The 21,157-nt window shown below is 38.1% G+C and overlaps 1 protein-coding gene across 1 annotated transcript in view; it reads right to left on the reverse strand.

Moving 5' to 3' along the window:
* Positions 1 to 18,913, reverse strand: part of ADGRD1 (adhesion G protein-coupled receptor D1) — a 168,117-nt gene extending 149,204 nt beyond the window's left edge. The window contains exons 1-4 of the mRNA XM_053471744.1: positions 18,677 to 18,913; positions 17,061 to 17,097; positions 12,980 to 13,096; positions 6,289 to 6,384 (exon numbers count right to left, since the gene is read on the reverse strand). Of these exons, the coding sequence (XP_053327719.1) occupies positions 6,289 to 6,384; positions 12,980 to 13,096; positions 17,061 to 17,097; positions 18,677 to 18,742 (316 nt within the window). The 5' untranslated portion in view covers positions 18,743 to 18,913. The remainder of the gene's footprint in view (positions 1 to 6,288; positions 6,385 to 12,979; positions 13,097 to 17,060; positions 17,098 to 18,676) is intronic.
* Between the last annotated feature and the right edge of the window lie 2,244 nt (positions 18,914 to 21,157).

Below are 21,157 nucleotides of genomic sequence, written 5' to 3' on the forward strand. Positions count from 1 at the left end.
TTGAGAATGGAGAATCAAACTGTTTTCTTTGCAGGCTTTGGTAAAGAAGATGGTTCTATTTAATGAGAATGTTCCTTCTACTGCAGCTTTCATCTAATCACATATAATTTCTTAAAGATAATTCATCAAATATACCCATCTAACCATAATTAAGAAAGCCATCAGTTCTATCAAATTTATGGTAAATTTAAAAAGTCTATTATTATTATTTTACTGAGCTTCCTTCACTTGAGCCTGATCCTGAGTACGTTTATTGTTACTTGAGGCTGAATCACAATTAACAAGAATCTGTCACATTAACTATATCCTACATTTTACAAGTTATAAACTAGCAAAATATGTACACAAAACTTTGATAATGCTGACCCTGCCACAGGCTGCAACAGACCTCTGCTTACATTAGAGAAACCTTTAAACTAAATATCTTCAAAACAAGTTATAGGTAGCTTTAACAAATGCATGCTGTTGTGCTAAGAGCAGTGAAGTCAACAATTGTAGGTTTTCTAGTTGTTTGTCTTCTAGGCTGCCATTTAATAATTTTTAGTTAGCGCTACTTACTTATAGTCAATAACTATTCCATCTTTATTGGACCCACATAGTTTAACTGTTATTGGAATTGGACATAATGATTTATTTTTGCCTCACCTGTTCTTACACCAATCCGCCTGCATGCCTACACCGTACAAGAACACAAATGCAACACACATTAGGGATTTACAAAAATTCTAATATAAATGGGACTTGTAAACAATAGTGCTGCTGCTTGTTTTCACTATAGTAATTGGCATAGCTAGGTACTTTCCGGGGTAGGCTACCTTTAGCTCTCCCATCTGGGTCAGTGGCTTTGCAAAGGGCAGGGCTAGCTATGCATAAGGTTGGGATAGTCTGAGTGGAAGCAGGACTAGCCTGTCATGACTCACTGTGGAAAATGTTGCACTATGCAAGGGTACACTTGAGGTTGTATTAAATCAGGAGATCAGATGACAGAGTGAGAACGCCTTGCTCTGATCTATTTAAACCAGATCTTCTCATTTGAACCTTGCCGTTCTGTGGTTAATATCCCTTGTGTAGTTATTCTGTGGTTTGAGTTGTAACTTGGTCTGTATTTGGACGTATCTGCCTCCTAGCCTCCTGATCTGAGACAGTTTAATAGAATTTAATAATAGAGTTTAAAAGTGTATGTCTGATTGCTGCCTGGACCTACCATGTACTGCCTTATCATGTATACCTAATTAATTGCTGCCTGGACTGACCCTGTACTTTCTTATCATTTATGCGTGATTACTCCCTGCACTGACTCTGTGCTGCCTCATCGTGTATGCATGATTACTGCCTGGACTGACTCTGTATACTGCCTTATCATTTATGCTTGATTGCTGCCTGGACCAACTTGTTGCTTTCTTAAACCAGGATCTACCTGCACAGATCCTGGTTTAAGTGTCAGTACCTATCCAGAGGAGTAGACGTCTCTGCTCCTGGGTTTTGATCCTATCTGAACATAGCACCAGACAGCTTTGAGTGAATAGGGAGTAGAAAGGGGACATGGGCATGGGGTGGGGGTGGTCAAACACCATTCCCCTACCCATTGAAAGTAGAGTAAACTTATCCTGAGACTCAGGGAAGCACCCAGAGACTCCATGTAAAACTCAGAGAGTTCCCAAGTATTGTATTTGGGAGCAAGCTGGTTTCACTCCACCAATACTTTTCTAAAACAAAAAAAAGAGATTAGCTGATTTTGTAACATAATTCAGCCTTCTTTGCAGTCCGTTTTCGTGAATGGTATCACAGGCCTACAGTATAATGACTAATACATGTTTTCTGGGGTTCAAACTATTCTTCTTTGTTAAATAGAACTATGAAAGCAGAAGATGCAGGCCATGATTACAAAAGGATACATTCCACTAAGACAAAACATTGGCTTATGGTCATTTGATTATTGGTGTCCCATGAGTCATGGCTCAACAAATTTGCTGCACACACAGAAACCAGCCACAAAACACAAGAGCGAGGAGCAGCCATGCTACACATTGTCCTGAGAAGATAATGCATCTGCATGAATTTCAAACTTGAGAGCAGCCCTGCTTGTAAATTTACCAATTTGCAATACAAAATCTACCAACTGGAATATATATATATATATATATATATATACTATGTGCGAAAAGACACAGTGAAAAAGTTTCTTTATATACAAGGTATAGCACATGGTATACCACAAAATGGTAATATGGGATGCATGAGTTTAGAACTGCATGCTCAGAAAAAAAACATTATTTTCTACATCACAGCAATAACACGTGTTTTGGGTTATTACAATAGTTTTAAATTTTGTTCCATTAAGCTCAAACAATTTGCATAGGGAAAAAAAACAAATGTGGTTAGCTATTTAGACCAGACGTTGAACTATTTCCTAAATGCAAGCTGTACATTTTGCTGAAGATTTAGCACTGCTTTGTAAAAATCTAGGAAACACTAGGCACATCATAGGCAGATTCCAATATTTAAAAGCTAAAGGTTTTCCTTTTTGCTTGTTACCCTTGTTACTGGTAGGGTAATATTTAAACCTTTTTTGTAATTCTATACAAATCAGCATTATTAAATATGTATGGTCTTCCTTGCTAGGTGTTCTGTGGCCGGGGCTGGCACCCACAGCTGAGTTATCTCATATTTGTAGTCAAATGCCTACAACATATTGGCCCAGCCTGTTCTAACTTATCTTTGTCATGAAGAATGAACTTTATGTTCGCAAAGTAATTATTATGATTCAACTGACATATTTATCTCTCTAGACACTTTATTTGTTTCATTCTGTTCAATTATTTTAATTGTTCATATACAGAAATAGCAAATATAACGGGAACATGGGATCATACGTAGTTTTCAGTATTCCTAAATGCCACCGCAGTCCTACTGTTTGACAGTAGAGCTACTTACTGCCTGAGCTGTCTAACTCTGGCTTCCTGAATTAACTTGCAGCCAGCAAGTGCGATTTCATTTTAAAGCAGCAAAAAGCCGTGGAATGTATTTACAAGGTGTAGCTGTGCCTTTAGCGATACCCTGTTCTGTTGGCACGATCTGCGTATGCTAAATATTTGACAAGCCTCATAAAACATCTTTGGCAGGATGAACTGGGGTAATTGCTTCTGTTAGTCATGTTCCAAATGCCAGTGAACTGGCTCATTGGAAAAAAAATGTAGCTAATCCCTTTAATGCCAAATACTACGATAACTTTTAACTATCCAAAGGAATAGACATTTATTTGCAAAAAACTTAGTGTTCTATAGCCAGTGCCTCAATTGCCTGTGATGTATGTTGTGTATTCTCTATACAATTATACTCTCTTGAATTTTTTATGTTTCATTAAGTTCTATTAATTGATCATTTCTATGAACTTAGGACCCCTGATCATCCATAAATTCATAATTTACACACCACTGTCCTAGGCTGATACAAAACAGCGTGCAGAGACATTTTGGCAGAGAAGTGACAGTCTGGGTTTCATCACCTTTGATCATGGGATTTTGCAGTTGACAACTCTTATAATGATTCTGTCCTTCCATTAATAATGGATATCATGTAAATGCATGTTTACTGCAGGCTATATAAGGTTATCCGTGGCTATAAATTTCAATAAGGAAATTTCACTATTTAGAACTCATTGCACCACCTTACATAGACTGCAATCTGAATTTGTAAGTACATTATTTTTCATTGTTATGCTGACAATAAATCATAAGGAATTCTGTTTGTGGTTATATCTAGACTTTTCCTGCCATGACTAGTAGAAAAATATGCCCTTCTGGTCAGAAATAAAGATTGTTTAGTATATAGTTTTAAATCGCTTCAGTGAACATATGTACCTATTATTTGTAATTCTTTACTAATTAATATAAGTCCAAGCCTTCTCTATATTTAAGTGCTTCTTTGTCTGAACTCTTTCTTTTTCATGCATGTCAACTATAAACTCCTGCTTTAGGAGGTTTGTATGTTGATGGTATAGATGGGATTGGGACACCACTTGGTTAATTGCTGAACTCAAGAAGGTCAAAATGTGATATGAACATATGAACATCCGAAACCTAGAGCAACTGCCTGGCTGATCTTAAGAATACTGATGTAAGGACTAGTCCTGTATCCAAAATGCCGTTGATTAATAAGATTTATTGACTGTATTAACACTTCGCACATCAGGATGCAAGTGAGAAAACAGAGCTTGTAATGCTGCTAAAATCTCAAAAAGATACTGACAATGACAGTGAAGCAATCTCAGGTTGCTTCACTCATCCCTGAAGAAAATAACTTCCTGATAAAAATAAATAATATTAAAAATATAGATATTAATACGTTTTTAAACAATACCACTAGCAGTGAATGGTCTTCAAACAGATAGTGTTTATAAGTAAGCTATTATTTCTGTTTACTTCTAAGTGATGATATCTGTGCCATGTGTTCTGCAATGCAACACTTGGGGCTGGCCACTCAATAAGTACCTCCTGTGGATCCTACTTCAATAATAGTATTATATGGAAGAGTATTGGAAGAGGTTTTACTGCAACAATTTTAACACAAAGATCCTACAATAGCCCCCCTGCCAGCTAGAACACAAGAAGCAATTTGAATGAAGGCCCAGTCTTGAATTAAAAGTTAATGAAAAGCAGTTACTGACACTGTTAAAGACACAGGCCTGTTAAATCACTATTCAATGTGAGCAACTAGCGTTCAAGCATTCTGATATAACGGAATTGTCAAGCTAATACCAAATTAATGACTCCAAGATACATCAGAAATCAAAACATGTCAAGAATTTAGCAATTTTAAGCTGACCTGTCAACTAAAGCAGTTATATAACCATCAGCATAATATGTATTGTCACAGAAATAAAACAGACTTCATTCAACACTTCCGTTACTTTTTTTCTTACCAATTTAGGGGAAATTCAATAAGCAACCACTGAGCTTACCTTCAAACCAAAAGCATACTGCAAAAAAAAGGGTGCTTATGTTTTATAGTTTGTGCAGCTAGCTGACAATTTACTGTGAAAATATTTTGCAATTTAAAAAGTGTATGTAAAAATAGGAAACACATTTTCCCATTGAAATGAAGAGTAAGAGTAGTTACAAGAGGGACACTTTTTAAGCTGCTACTACACCTGCTTGTTTGAGGAAAAAAAAAAATCAAAAGTAACATGAATATACAGTATTGCAACTTATTACACAGAGTCTCCATGAGATACATCGCTGTCTCGGAGTTTGGGGTCAGTGTCTTCAATCTCTGGGCAGGGGAGCAACATTTGGTTATGCCCACTCCCCGCCCACATTGCGCCCACTTCCCAAAAATTAAAAGTCTAGATGGCGCTAGCTTCAACCTGTATTCATACATAGCCCCACCTCTTTGTCATGACCACACCCACTTTTCACCTATTATAAGAGAGGGGAGCTCTGGGCAGTCCGCCCTGAGAAGCTCCCAGGAATGCAAATTAACAATACTAATAAACTGTGGATACAGTACATGGTAATTCTATGTATGACTTTTTAGTACATGCCCTCCATAATGGCAAAATGTAAGATTGTTGTGTGTGTACAGGTTGTCTATACATCTAAACCCAAATCTATTTCCACATATTGCTCTAATTATATTTGTTTTACAAAAACGTTATAAATATATACGTTTTACAAAAATTCAAAACACTACATTGATTTCACATTTTTTTAGACGACAAAACCTAATATTTCAGCAGCTCATTTGAACATACTTTTATTGGTCAAAGCATGACAGTTCCATGCCTGCGTTTATCCTCTTTGTTCTGGTTGGCCATCTATCCATTATTGTAATCCTTTGTAATGCCATATTCCAACTAGGTTTGCAACAGGTTCTTTGAAATGTATTAAGAAAATAATGCTGAGCCATTCAAAATGATACTTTTTATGGTTCTTTTTTAAGGTGACAAGTCCACTATAATTGAATTTCAAGAAGCTGTTATTTGGAACTTTATAATAGGTAGCATTTAACCAAGCTACAGAGGATTAAATGTGATTACTTTGGTCAATATACTCTAATATGCAATGGGATGTATTTGATAACCTATTGGTTTTTCATACTGTAAAAAGCAACTCAATAATTAACAAAATGTAATATTTTATGTCCCATATATATATATATATATATATATATATATATATATATATATATGGCAAAGCTGTACTTTATTGTAGTATATTTCCATTAACCATTGCCAGAAAAATAACCCAATGTAAAGTTACATATACATTTATACCCTTCGGTCCTCACCTACAGTTGCAGAGGAGTTAGAGTAGGCAGAGTCATTTGAATGAACATAGGAAGAGTTATGGTAAGGAAACACAGTGAGGTTGTGGATGGTGACAGCTGGAATGAATAAAAGAAAAAGCACAACAATGAATCAGAAATGGAGACAACACATACTTTATATCTCTCAACAAGGCAGGACAAAACCAACAATGGGAGAAAAAGCAAATGTAGGATTGTTAATAATATTTTGCGTCTTTAAAATATTTATCGATGGTATCAGAATCTAACCTCTACAATGTAATCTACTTTTCGATGTAAAAGGAAATCTACCATGTCAAACAAGAAAGTTGTGGCAAAACTCTAAATGGTCTTAGACCAGGCATGTCCAAAGTCCAAAGTTGCATTTCATTTTAATGGTTCAAAGAATGTCAGGCAAAATGGTCGGCCCTCGCACATGTTCACTTCATCAAATCTGGCACTCTTTGAAAAAAGTTTGGACATGCCCGGTCTTAGACGAATGGTTAGAGGTTGTCAGGATTCCACACTGTCAGCCAGGGTTTTATATCCGTTGCAGCCTCTAGAGGTCACCTGTCAGATCACATCACTGTACTTACTAACGACCTGACCAGCAGCATCTGCTTACCTGAGTTTAGCCCTGCCCTTATATACCTGCACTGCCCTTCAGTCTGGGCCTTTGCATTGTTTGGCTTGGGTTCCTGTTAGTCTGCTTGCAGCTAAAGCTCTGTGTACTTTGTTCTGATCTCCCGTGTATGACCTCGGCTACACTTACGATCCAGATTTGTGCCCCAGACTACCTGTCCAGCCGTTTCCAAACCGTGTGCCCTGCCTGAGGGCTTCTAAGCCGTGTGCCCTGCCATTCTGAGCCCCTAGTATCCCCTGCAACTGAGCTCCTACCCGACCTGCTGGCTGGGGCCCTGACAGAGGTATGGATAGGGGGTATGTTTTTTTATCTAAACTTTTTAACAGACTGTGGCCTATTGATGGATGTTAATAAGACAATTTTACTATAATGCATTTTTCATGTCCACACGTAGTTTGACTTTTATGACTGAGCTCGTTGAAAAGAGGGATATCTGAGAAAGAAAAAAGGAATATGGGACTGAAAGAGGGTCTGTTCCTCCTTAAGATGCACACTTGGGAAGTATGTCCAGGTCTTAACACAGCAAGACCCTTTTAAAGTTGGAACAAATTATTTATATATGTATTTATTACCAGGCTTGTGCAATGTGTTAAATATGGGGGCTTACTACAATAACCATTAACAACAACATGAGGATTTTGTTCCATAGTGACACAATCGCTATTCATCCTCCACCCAACATACTAATGCTGGCTTATTTAAAAAATAAGAATCTCTCAAGCTAGGGACTTTCACAGACAATGATTTTGTTTTCCATGCTTTTGAGCTGAATTTCAGTTTGTATAACAAATGACACAAAGCTATCCACAGAGTGCTCTGCTATTTAATATCTCCATGGCTTTAGGTGTTCATCTTTATAAGTGGCTTCACTTTGCTGAAAATAGCAGACACTCTTGATGGAGTCAAAACTAGTCGAGAAGTTCTGAGCTTGACTAAAAAGGAACAAAGAATGTGAAGCACACAGCCAGTATTCAAGAGCTGTTTTGTTTTTTCATGAATACATGGCACAATTGTTACTTTATATAGTGCAAAAGCTAAGGGAGCATTCCGAGCTAAAGAAGCCCAAAGAAAGTAACTATGCCCAAAGAAAGTAACTATACCCAATAAAGGGACACTCCAGCCATCATATGCATGGAGGATTCAGCAGCATTACCCTAGCTATACTGTGCAGCTGAACACATCTCCTTGCACATGATGTACTTACCGCCCAGTCAGGTCCAGTGATGGCTTGGTGGATGCTGCGCTGGTGGGGTGTTCAGTGTGCATATGCAGAAAGCACTTCTATTGATTTCAGTGGCAATGCTTTCCTGTTACTGCATCTTTGAAGTTTTAGATAAAAATGCACAAAAAAGTACTTATTGCGGCTTTAATATGCATTTTTCTTCAATGGGGCTGTCAGGGACAATACTTGGCTCCTAGCAATGCTTCCCAAAAATGCACACTGTTTGGCCAAACGCATCTCCTGGCACACAGTTTACTTATCTTCAGTCAGCTCCAGAGCGGGTCTGGAAAATGTTGCATGTGGGATGACAAACTATGCGCTTGTACAGAAAGCAGTCCTATTGATTTAGATGGAAGCACCTTTGTGCCACAGATTGGCTGCTTCAAAGAATGTAGATTAATCTACTTTCAATATGTTTTTTTATTTTACATTTTGCCAAGCTTGTATATCTTTGTCTAACTAGAAGCAGGTGTTCAGGAGGTAACAATTTGTAGACATTGAAAATATTCACAAATGTCACTGCAATCATCTTAGAGATGTATCATAGCTAAGTCAAGTCTGCGGGGAATGCAGCATCAGACAGTTGAGAGATATAAAGTCAAATAACAATGATAACACAACGTTTGCAAAACAGTGATTGCACGTGATAATGATACCATGGAATATTATGGAAAGCAAACATGTAATAAAGCAAACGGAGCAGCAGTGAATGAGACAAACATAAAAAATGCATAAAGACGTTTGTGCCATGCACATTTTGTTCTGCTGAAACATGAAAGGAGGTTGTGAAGATACACCAGCATTTTCTATTTATATATTTGTTGTCCAGAATATATAAACTGCATGTGAATATATGTACCGATTCAGACTATATTTAGAAACGGAGACATTCTGTCCCAAGGATTGAGAAAGCAGCTTGTCTAATATCAATAGCATCTTGAAATTAGCTGTGATCGGTACTTTTCATGATACTGTCAGGGCATCTGTTTAGTGTTAAATCAAACGCCAGCACAATGATGACCCATATAATGTCGGGTCGGTTATGCACAGATCTCTCGTAAAATGAATGCTTATTCTCGTGTTTTACTGGCAATAGTTTATAAAAATTACTTCTGATATCTGTCAAAAGAGAACCCAGAGATTCTATAGGAGCCAAAAAACAGTCAAAGGTTTAATAATCCTGGCTTCAAGCATCAGGAGTATAAGTATAATTTTACAGGGTGTATATGTGTGTTAAGTATTATATAAATAAACATTAAGTTATATATGACCCAGTAAATATATAAAATATTTGAAAAGCGTAACCCATGCCACAACACGAAGTTGTCCTTAGATCTTATCCGCTCAGTTTCAAAGACTTCTCAAAAGTGAAAATTACAAATGACAAGCAACAGAGAGACAAGAACATCCATTCTCAAGTATTAAAGTACAATTTCAGATCAAGAACATCTTGACACTGTCAAAGCGAAACTGTAAAGTAAACGCTTATTTTTTACATTTACAACAGAAATGCTGGGTTTGCATATCTTACAGGCAGGGCAGGGGACTTTTTCCATTCTTACCGGTGACTATAATCGATTTAAAACGTCTGTGAGATGGAATGTTTCCAGTTTTCACGGGTTGGGTAAAGGCAGTAGGTAGGGTGACCACATGTCTTGAAGTCCCGCAATTGGACTTCAAGTAAATGCGTTGTCCTGGAAATTGAATCGGCGTCCTTTTTTTTTTTTTTTCTGGCATGGTGGTGCCCCTCAGTCTCCTCCGTGAGGCCTCTAGCTTGCTCGCGGTGCCGGCATTTCACGTTGAGCACCGGAATATGACATCATATACCGGTGCGCATCAGTGAAGCAGCGAGCAGAGCAGCGAGACGTACTGCAGGACGTATGCAAGGTAAGTGAAATATAAAGGAGGAGAGGGTAGATAATGAGAAGGGGGGAGTAGATAGTGAGAAGGGGAGGAGAGGGTGTACATATTGAGAAGGGAGGGAGAGGGAGTAGATAGTGAGAAGGGATGAGGGGGGTAGTAAGAATATTGAGATAAAGAGTGAGCATAAGTGAGAGAATGGATGAATTAATGTGTGGATGCATTGTGTGAATGAGTGAGGAAATGACAGAATTAATGTGTGGATGCATTGTGTGAACGAGTGAGAAAATGAAAGAATTAATGTGCGGATGAATTGTGTGATGAGTGAGAGAATGAATGAATTAATGTGTGGATGAATTGTGTGAATGAGTGAGAATGCATTAATGAATATGTGTAAATGATTTGTGTGAATGAGTGAGAGAATAAATGATTGTGTGAATAAAAGTGTGAATTGGTGAGTAATTGTAAAAGTGTTTGTATCATAGATGGCACAGGCAGGGTGTTTATGGGACAAAGATGGCTCAGGCCGGGCTGTTTGGGGACAAGTCCTGGTGTGTGTCATTTGCACATCAGGTTCTATGTGGGCAGTGTAGACACCAGGGCTGGCTTTGGGGTGTGCAACCTGTGATCTATACCTGCAATGCTATGTTTCCATACATATTTTTTGGTGCGGGAGCGGAGGGAGTGATTGCATGCTAGAGAGTGTGGAGTGGGGCCCAAGGAAATGCTTGCAGAGGGCCAAATTGTTTTCAATATAAAATATATTGTTAGCAGGGGCTAATATTAATATATATTGGCAGCAGGGGCTAATATTAAATATATTAAAGTTCAATACTTCAAAGAGATAAGTACATATTATGTAGTTCCAAATGCATGTCTAACACATATATATATTTATATATATACACCTGTGTGTGTGATCTCATGCTCTTCATAGTGTGTCCCTGAATGGCAGAAATAAAATGTGGTCACCGTAGCAGCAGGCATGTGTGAAAAAGTACTCAGATGACCCATGGGAAACCAGTCCCAAGTAGACTACTTCACCTATTTCACAGCACCTTAATAAAGTGTGTGATTAGTTTGAGAGTGTGGCACACTGCAAGGTCCAAATTGCCTCATAAGGAAGTGAGCCTGGGTATAGGACATCTCACCAATTCTGGTATTATCCAACACTTACGTACACACAACAGCACAGCTTTGCTTCTGGGGCAAACTTGCAGCTGTTACTCTGAAGTGTTCAAGCCTTTTATTTAATTTTTTATTTTATTTTTTAATGTTAAAGGAAATTTAGTCCTGCACCAAGGGGCTACATGTACAGTATCTGTCTCCTAGTGCCCGCCAAGGCTACATGCTTTACTACTGCTGCTGCTACTCTATTGCCTTCTGTACTCTGGGGTGGTTAATTATTTTTTTTTCTAATATTAGGGAAATTTAGTCCTGTACCAAGTAGCTGGATGTCTCTGCCCTGTGCGTTGCCGCTGTTGCTAAATGTCCTTCCTTACTCTGGGGGATCAATTCTTGTTCTTTTTTCTAATATGGGGGAGGGTGCCAGTACCCACCTTGTACCCTGACTCTCTGGCTCATCGTTCGGTACGATGGAGGATGAGTTCTTCATTTTTTCTAATATGGGGAAGGGGATTCTGTCTTGTTGCTTGATGTTCTTTTTTCTAATATTTAGTCCTGTACAATCTTGCACAATCTGAATGTGTGTATCTGGCAGAGCTTTCCGGGCATCCTGCCTCTTCTGCTGCAGCATAGTCTCCTTCCTTACTATGGGGAATTCATTTTTTTCACATTTTCTGGGAAATTTGGTCTAGTACAAGCCTATACAATCTGGATGTGTCTGTCTGCCAGTGCCTACCCTGTACCTTGCCCTGCCTCTGAGACTCAATGTCCTTCCTTACTCTGAGAGGTCAAGTATTCATTTTTTTTTTTTTTGTGGGACGGGTATCCAGTCTTGTCCCATATGGTTGGATGTGTCTGCCCTGCCTCTGCTACTGCAGCTAAATCTCCTTTAAATATTCTTTAAATATTTTTCTGATGTGGGGGGAAATTTAGTGTCCTGTACCGTGGGCCATGGTACCCTACTACTGCTGCTGCTGCTTTATCACCTTCCTTGCTCTGAGGGATCAAGCCAATCTAAATTTTTGCAGAAATTCAATCACATAGCGTTCTACTGGATACGTGTGCCCACTGGGCTAGTGCTGCTGTTGCTGGTCCTGCAATGCAAAATCAGGTATGGCTCTCTTTCTAAACCCTGAGATGTTGCTGCTGTAAGTAAACGGTGAGCCCAGAAGTTAGCAAAGATCTACCCTCTCGGATGTTGTTTCTAAATCAAAAAAGGCCTCTTAATTTTGTTCGAACTTAACAGTTGGAAAATGAACACTGCTTCATGATTGACCATTCCGACTTGAAATGTCTAGTTGTGAATGTGCTATATAACAATCAATATATAAACATACCTAGGGAGTTCCCAGGTATATAAACCCTTGATTTTGTGGCTTAATATTATGTTGGTTCTAGTGTAGGTAGAGCTAATATGCTACTGTGGCATCAATAATTAAGCCACGTGCATTAAATAACGGCAAATTCAATGTCTCCAACACCTGTCATACAAAATCATATCTCTTCTGATTCTGTAGAGGCACTTTGTGCCATCAGAATACAACATGCCTTAGGGCAGATGCAATATGCTGTGACATTGCAACCGTAAAAGGTGTTTGTATGGCAGTACAATAAAAGTCAACAACACTTACACTCACGGTGTCACAGCACCATGTCACATACCAATGCAAATGAATTCATTCCACTGCCACTTACAGAATGAAGCTGTTTGCAAAGAATATCCTAAAGCTCAAGAAAGTGGTTACTATTAAACTTAAGTAACTACTTTATCAAAACTGTAAACCAGTAAATAAAATCCAACTAAACATTGAGTCTTCTTTCTATTAGGTGTTTACCGCACATACTTCTATCACTTTCATTATCAGGACCTGTTCTGCCTTCAATGCTCTTTGGCAGCTCTTGAATTCCATTCACCACCTCCAAGGGCCAGTAATGTGAGGCCAACCTCAATACCTGGAAACCTAGAATCAGAGAAGAGTGTAAGTGTCATGCTTGCAGGACCAATCGTGTTAAAAGTTTATGTCATTCAATATAAAACCAACATGTATAAGTCACTTCCTATTAAGTAGAGAGATTGGGGATGTATGCAATAAAAGAGTTAAACTGGATTTCTTTCCTCCACACAGTTTACGTTCAGTTTTCTGCAAAAGACAGATGTATTTTTGTATTCGGAAACACAGAAAACTCCCATAAGAATTAAGTCTGCCAGGGATCCCAGTGATATGAAAAAAACACCTCTATTCAACATGTGATTTTACTACTGAGAAGCCCTGTAATATGTCCCCAGAAAAGCTAGCACAGAAATAAACTGGAATCTCTAATAACAGAAATGTGGGAAATTTCAAGCAACGCCACATTATCATTGACCAGTAATGGCTGTCATCCCAGCAGAGAACATTTAGCGTGACCTGTTTTGCCCTGCTTACATAAATGGGTCTTACAGTGATACTACCGTACAGTTCTTCCAGACATTGTCATATTTACATCACACAGACATTTTATCGTAAATCTCAACTTTTTCATTAACACAGAACAAAAACGTTTTCTAGGGTGTTGTGTCTGATGTTTTCTGAGCGTTCTTGGTGTCTTTATGACCTTTCTATAGCTATATTTTGATTCAAGTTATACAAACATAAATACACATTCTGGCCTGGACTGGCCATCTGGCATACTGGGCTGGATGGGCCACTGACTGACAGCACCACACAGTCACCCAATCTGCCGCAACAGCTGGATATGCCTAGTCATCGGACACACTTACATTATCAGGCAGCCACCGGCCTTAAAGTGCCAGCACCGCTCCATCATCACCAGTACGGCCCTATACAACTATAATACATACATTGTCCTAAAATTGTGTCTCACAACAGGGGCATAAGAGTAAGACAAAGGAATTTGGGTACCATACACAGACTTTTGGAAAACAGTGATATTTGGTAGGTTCTTTAGACGGATTATTTTGGCTGTGAATGAATAAAGATATGTATATGTTTTAAGACAGCTGTTGGTTGCTATGGTAATAAATTGAACCGAATAACAAACAAACGAATATGGCGGCTGATACATGTAGACAAAGACGCACAAGAAAAAGGAAAACCCGGCTTTGGCGCCAGGATTTAAAGGTCCGTAAGAGCGACCCTATTGGTCGCCAGCAGGGGGCTTGCCTGGTATCAACCAATGAAAAGTCTGAGCTGCTGCTCTTTCTCATTCATTCTTTAGTGTGAAATGAATCCTGCTATGTCAATGCTGCTAACTTTTACAGCGTTATACATTTGTTTCATTCATAGGATCATTTTATGAATGAGGGAGTGTTGGATCATTTATATAAATCGCCAGAAACGAACCTATGAATCAAACAAATGTAAAACACTGTGACAGTTAGCAGCAGCATTGACATAATTGCATTCACACTGAAGAATGAATGGGAAAGGGCAGCTGGTCTTTATTGGTTGATGCCAGATGAGCCCCCTGCCGGCAACCAATAGAGTCACTCTTATGGACCTTTAAATCCTGGCGCAAAAGCCGGGTTTTTTGCTTAGTGATTCCCCTCCCTGATGAAGCCGAGCGTGCTAGGGATCTTTTTTCTTACCCTATAAGCTTTTTCTCCCTTGTGGATTACCACATTAACCCCTGCTATACTATAGACGAATTAAGATAGGCTAGAAAACTGTCAGAAAACAAAGAGAAAAACGAATACGAAGAACATATGCGAACATTCACCTGAAATGAACACGGGAATGGGCCACTTCTTAAACTTTGAACAGTAGTCATTTTTTATATATACACATAATGCACAAAATAAGGTACTGGTCAGAGCTGCCTTAATTAACCACAATTATGGCCTCCTGTATGTGTCAGTGGGCTGTGAAGGCATAGGCTTTTCTTCTACTTACAGATGGGACAACAAGTATGACCTTTCCTTGTGACTTCTAACCCTTTGAGTGCTGGGGATGGTACAAAACATTTTCAGGTTTTTGCCAATAAAATAGTGGATCCGTCTCCAAGACACATCATACTCATCTGTGTATTTAATATGGAATCTCGCTGTATATCAGATATTTACGTGAATGCAAAATATCTGCTGCAATAACAACAGCAAGAGTATAGTGTCTTATTCTGGGCTTAACATTAAAACCAGCTGTTCTATAATATGCTGATACTCTACTCCACACAAGTCAAATTACATTTAATCATAAGGTTCCTGGTTACTGAAACCATGAATATAACACAGTCCGCTTTGCATGCCAGGGCTGTAATTAAATGTATGTTTTTTCTCATACCGCAGGAAACCGGTGTATGTATTTGTTTAAACAGTTCAGGATACAATATTGTCAAACTGACCTGTGAAGTTAAAATCATTTTTTGTTGAAGATGAAGTAAAACTAAGATGGAATAATTTCTAATTATTTGTTGGCAATATCAGTGTTAAATGCATGAGTAGGTCTCTTTAAATTAACCCTTCTGATATAATGGGAACTTGCACCATCTGTTAATATAATGGTTCTACACTGTAAGCATAGAATACTAATTTGTCCCAACACAATTGGGTTGTATTATCAAATTCAAGCACCCCCTAAACTTTATGGTAAAATAATGATAGTGATAATTTTAAAAACAAAAAATAGTAAGTCAAATTAGAGCATATGGGAAAAAAATCATGCTACAAAACATTCGGTTTGTGGTCCAAGTTTACGGGAAGTACTAAAAGTGTCATTTGCATGTGTGTGTATAATGATCATGGGCTTCAAAGTATTCAAAGCACATGTCTTGTACTCCAAGACTTTCTGTAATCTGCAATGCAAGTAGAGGCATTTTATTCTGAAAATACAAATTTAGAATAATGTTGTTTAACAGGGCTAATATGAAAAAAACAGGTGGGAAATCATCTGAAATGTACTTGTTTTTTGGTAATACAAGTTGTTTCCCACTGTGAAATGCTTCATGCAGACCTTAAAACATGAAAAGTTTCTCTTCCGATAGAATAGGAAGTCATACAAGAGGTCTGCATGTGCTGAGTCTAGTGTCACCGCACTGCATCTAAAGTTTCGATTGCCCACTGTGATGTCACATGGCCAAGAGGAAGCTTCTAGGTAGATGTAGGGTTGCCAATCTACCACATGTATCAAGAGAATCCAGATATGGACATCTGTCTAATGACAATGAGGTTTGTACAACAAAGTAGATGTCTGGTTTCAAAAAACTGTACTACCAACACATAGCTATCATGAGACTTTTGGACTTTAATGTCTATCAAGAACCATAGAATGAATGTGTTAGTGAAAAGGTAGTGTCCCTCCTACTGGTGAATTTAGCATATAATAATCATTCCTAGTATTGCGCAAAGTCCAAAATCACCACCGACAACAATTTTTTTTATCGTGCAATATTTTCGGTGACTATCCTGTGATGTCAAGCTGGAACTGGAAGGTCTCCTTAAATTTTTTTTACTGTATAACTGTAATTTTGTAAATACACCATACCAATAGGAAATGTAGTAACAGGTGTGGAGAGGTATTTAAATCACACATGTTCTGTATTTCATCATGCTGAGTTTGTTCTTCTGGGATAGTCATCTAGTGTTCTTCTCAATATGTTTGATACAGTTGGCTGGTTAATGCTTTATGAGTCTGTGCCATGAGAATTTTGATTTAGCAACATCTGGAATAGCCAATATGTAGTTCCCTATTTGGGGGGGGACCACAATTTTCATAGCATCATTAGATCATCGGGAGTGCTACATGTTAGCTTCTCCTTCACAACTGCGGCTACAGAGCCTTTGATTAACATTTTACTTATGTCCATTCTATCCCATTCTACATTCATCCGTTCACAATATACTGCAGTACCATTACATACTGACTCAATATCCTTTTTCAGTAATGATTTTTTTTTTTTTTTTGCATTATTACTTTTTAAATGATTTACCTGGATGATTCTGAGGTTTGGAGTGATTCCCAAGAGCCTGCATTGAAGAAGAAAAAAAAAAGGATATTATCTTCTAGTATTATGGGGAAATATTAAAATCACAGAAAATGTATCACTTAATAATACATGTCTAAAATTGATATAATAAAAATATATTAAAATGGATGTTCTGTACAGACACGAAAATTAAAATGTTCCCAGACTTACAAAAGAGATTTATAGGTACCCTTACAGAAATGTGAAATGTGTACTTCAGACAGATCCATAAGGGCCATCTCGATATATAGGGGGTTTCTCTCTAATGGAAGCTGTGCCTTTAATGCCTCAGCCTCAGCAGTAAACAAGGAATAATAATAATAAAAAAATTACACTGTGACATTATTTATAATGAGCCATTCGAACTTAATGCTGTAAAATTAGGCAATCACTGGCAATAAGACACTCCTACTGATTGCTCCACTATGCACCAGAACTGCTCTCTATGAGTACAGGATTCTCAGATCCCTACCATCAAAGTATTAGCATAATTTTGATTATAGAGATTATTAACAGACCATCAGAAACTCCAAAGGTAAAAGAAAATCCAATATTCTACTGAATGTATGTAGAATGTATCTACTGAATATCACATCACACCCCGGGTCAGAAATGCAGTTCTGTATCTCAGCGTCTCAACTTATTTTTAAACATTAATATTGTTTTTTATAGAAAACATGCATAAATAATGTACAATCCCTGAGAGTTACAACTACCGACAAACCGTTATGCACTTTGGTTGTGAAAACCACGTCAGCTTGAAGATAAACACAACTTTGTCAGACAAATCTCAGGATGACTTACTTTATAAAGTCAAAGCAATCAGATGGTTATACATCATATTAATAGTCATAACTTGAAAGTATATTTACTGTTTCTGGAATGTTTGTATGCATTTCAAAAAAGGGCTTAATTATAACAGATACTTTAATGAGTCGGGCATATACAGTATCTTAAAAACAGTTGATGAACTATTAAACCACTGACGTTAGGACATTATATGTTTGTTTTGAGGTTTTTTTTTTCAAATCCTGAGAAAAAGGACAATAAAGTAGTTTAATTTTCAGAAGTTATTCAATATCGGGGGTACTTTGTTGGAGAAATCAGGTACTAGGGGTTACATGATTGTAAAAAGGTTGAGAAACCTGGTGTAAGAGGATGAAGAAGCAACTCAGGACTGAACCTTTTGGACATCTACACAAAGACCTTCAGAGTCTGGACCAAACCCTAAATTCTCACGTATAAAGAATTTTGGAACATATCTAAAAGTGCAAAGGCATTAGTAATTCTGATCTTTAATAATTGTACACTATAAGTTAACAAACTATGTCCACTTTCAGTCCTTCGAAACCTGATCAAATTGCTAAAAGTAATTTTAGGGTGAAAAAAATAACATATTATCAGTTAAATATTAGTACTTTTATTAAAGAAGGTATACGTTTCCTCTTAAAATGCACAAAGTACAACTTTTTGTTAGTGTGAAGTTTTGTTAAGTGAAGGTCGTAACAGAACACACTGAAGCGGGTGGAAATTATAATTTTTTTGGTGGGGGTCATACTTTGTATTAGTAAAACATTTACCTGATGTCCACAAGGTCGCACAATCAGAATTACAATCCAGGTAAAGAAATGTAGTGACCTCTCCATCGATTCAATGAAAAGCAACTTGTGGTGTTATTCCGTAGGGTATCCAAAAGATGGGGATACACCTCGCCGTCAGCTCTTCAAAAACAAAATAGTACCAAATTGTGGCTTTTTTCAGTGCAATTTGCCTGCTGTTGTTAGAAAGTATCAATTCTCCAGGACTCATTGGATCACATGCAATGCAGCTACTCCAAAGTTTCAATTACAAAGCCTTTTTTTTTTTAACTTGGAATGCCCTTTCTTTGTATCTTTGCATCATCTGTAAATCAATAATCCCAGTTTATGGCAGATACAAAAAGAAAGACACAACTCTCGCAGCATAATACATCTGTTGTTCTTGTCACTTCTAAGGGATCCGAGTTCAGATTCTGACAATATGTACCTCTAGCCCACAAAATGTAGGGTGGAGAAAAAAGCATGAGTGATGTCACGCTCACTCCTCAAACTTTGTCCTATTCCACTACACTATTTATATCCGGACATTGCAAGCCTTTCCCTGGGTCCTAACACCAGGCTGTGAGGGACAATGGTAATTTGCTAAGTAAATAGAGCGCAGGCTATAGATTTTAGATAAGGAGGACTGTTTCTATTTCTACATAGGATGGAGGGATTTTTTTTTTTTATTTTAAGAAAAGCGGTTTCGTATTTCAGGGATGGATCGTTTGCCAAACTTCACAGAGTCTGGGATCTGCATCAATACAGAAACACAAAAAAATAAGAAAAAAAAATATTTAACCTCTTCAGTATATGTATTGTGCGATTCTTTTTAACTTCTTGTAAAGTGATTCAGCCCTGTAATAAAAACACCCAAATGCTAAAGGAAACTTTTGTTAAGTTATATTAATTTCGCTTCTCAATTTCTTTTAATTATTACAAAATTATCACAATTTTTACATAACATTTCAATGAAAAAGTTACCGTTTTGATGATTTTTCATCATTCTCATGGAGCTTTTTGTAAGATATATTATATAGAAACTAGCCTAGTTTTTGGATTATAAAATAGGCACTCACGCGTGTTTTATATGCTTACAAATACCTGGTCAGACCTCACCTAGAATATTGTATATGAGCTTCTCTAGAATGATATAGACATTCTGGAGACAATTGGGAGAAGGGCTGCTAATATAGGGAATGGTTTGCAGGATAAAAAAGTATCAGGTAAATGCTAAGGGATCTCAATATGTAGAGCTTGAAGAGGGGATGTGATAGATTTAAACATGTAAAATGCTTTAACTAGGTACAGGGGGTATGTATATGAGAACAAGAATATGAGAACAAGAGGCCATAGTGTAAAACTAGAGGGTTAGAAGTTTAGAAATACTTAGTTCACTGAGTGGGTAGTAGATAAGTGGAACAGCATTCAGGCACAGGTGGGACTTAAACATGTAAGTAATAGACATATATGGCTATTCTATATCTAAACCTAGAGAAGACCATAGACCAGTTACTGTTTGAGATTTTTTACAGCAAGAAAATGGGCAGCGGAATGGTTATTATTTGCTATAAAATTCTATGTTTTAGGTTTCTTAAATATTATGTGACTCTATCTACAACTTGAAACATCACAAAATTTCATTCCAGGAAAGCTAACACAAAGCTAAAACTTAAACTTTTACATGTTTTCACTATTGTTTTTTCAGTATTGCGAGGGTCTTCCTATTTCTTTGGTAGAGTTAAAACCACCCTTACATAGAACATCGAATTTGACAGCAGATGAGAACTATTCAGCCCATCAAGTCTTTCCTTTTTCTCTGATGTAAGGAACTAGACCTTAATTACGCCTATTTAATGCATGTTTGAATTCCCTCACTGTATTGCTCTCTACTGCTTCAGATGGGTGGCTGTTCCATTTATCTACCACCCCCATTGGTGGAATCACTTCTAATGCTCATTTTACTTATTACTGGCTATCTAACCAATATGGGCTACAAGAGTATGTATGGCACCATCCCAGGGCCGGCCCTATAATGGGGCAGACTGGGGCAATTGCCCCAGGCGGCACTTTAGAAGGGGCGGCACTTTGCCGCCCCAAGCGCTTTTTTTTTGTTTTTTTTTTTTAAGCGGAGGAGAGAGAGGGGCACCGAGTGGTTTTCGCCTACCCGCTCGGCGCCCCTCTCTCTCTCTCTCCTCTGCGGCGAGTCTCCCTGTTCGGTCCCGGTGCCGGCTTGTAATGCAGAGCGCCGGAAGTGACGTCAATTTCCGGCGCTCAGCATTACAAGCCGGCACCGTGGCAGAGCAGGGAGACTCGCCGCAGGACTGTTTAAAGGTAAGTACCGGGGGGGATCGTAGATTATGGCGTCGCCTGGGGCGAAGTTTAAAATGCAGCCCCCCCCCGGCCGACGCCAGGGGGTGGGGCGGCATTTTAAACTTCGCCCCAGGCGGCGTTAAGTCTTCGGCCGGCCCTGCACCATCCTCA

The sequence above is a fragment of the Spea bombifrons genome, chromosome 1, assembly GCF_027358695.1.
Source record: "Spea bombifrons isolate aSpeBom1 chromosome 1, aSpeBom1.2.pri, whole genome shotgun sequence".
NCBI lineage: Eukaryota > Metazoa > Chordata > Amphibia > Anura > Pelobatidae > Spea > Spea bombifrons.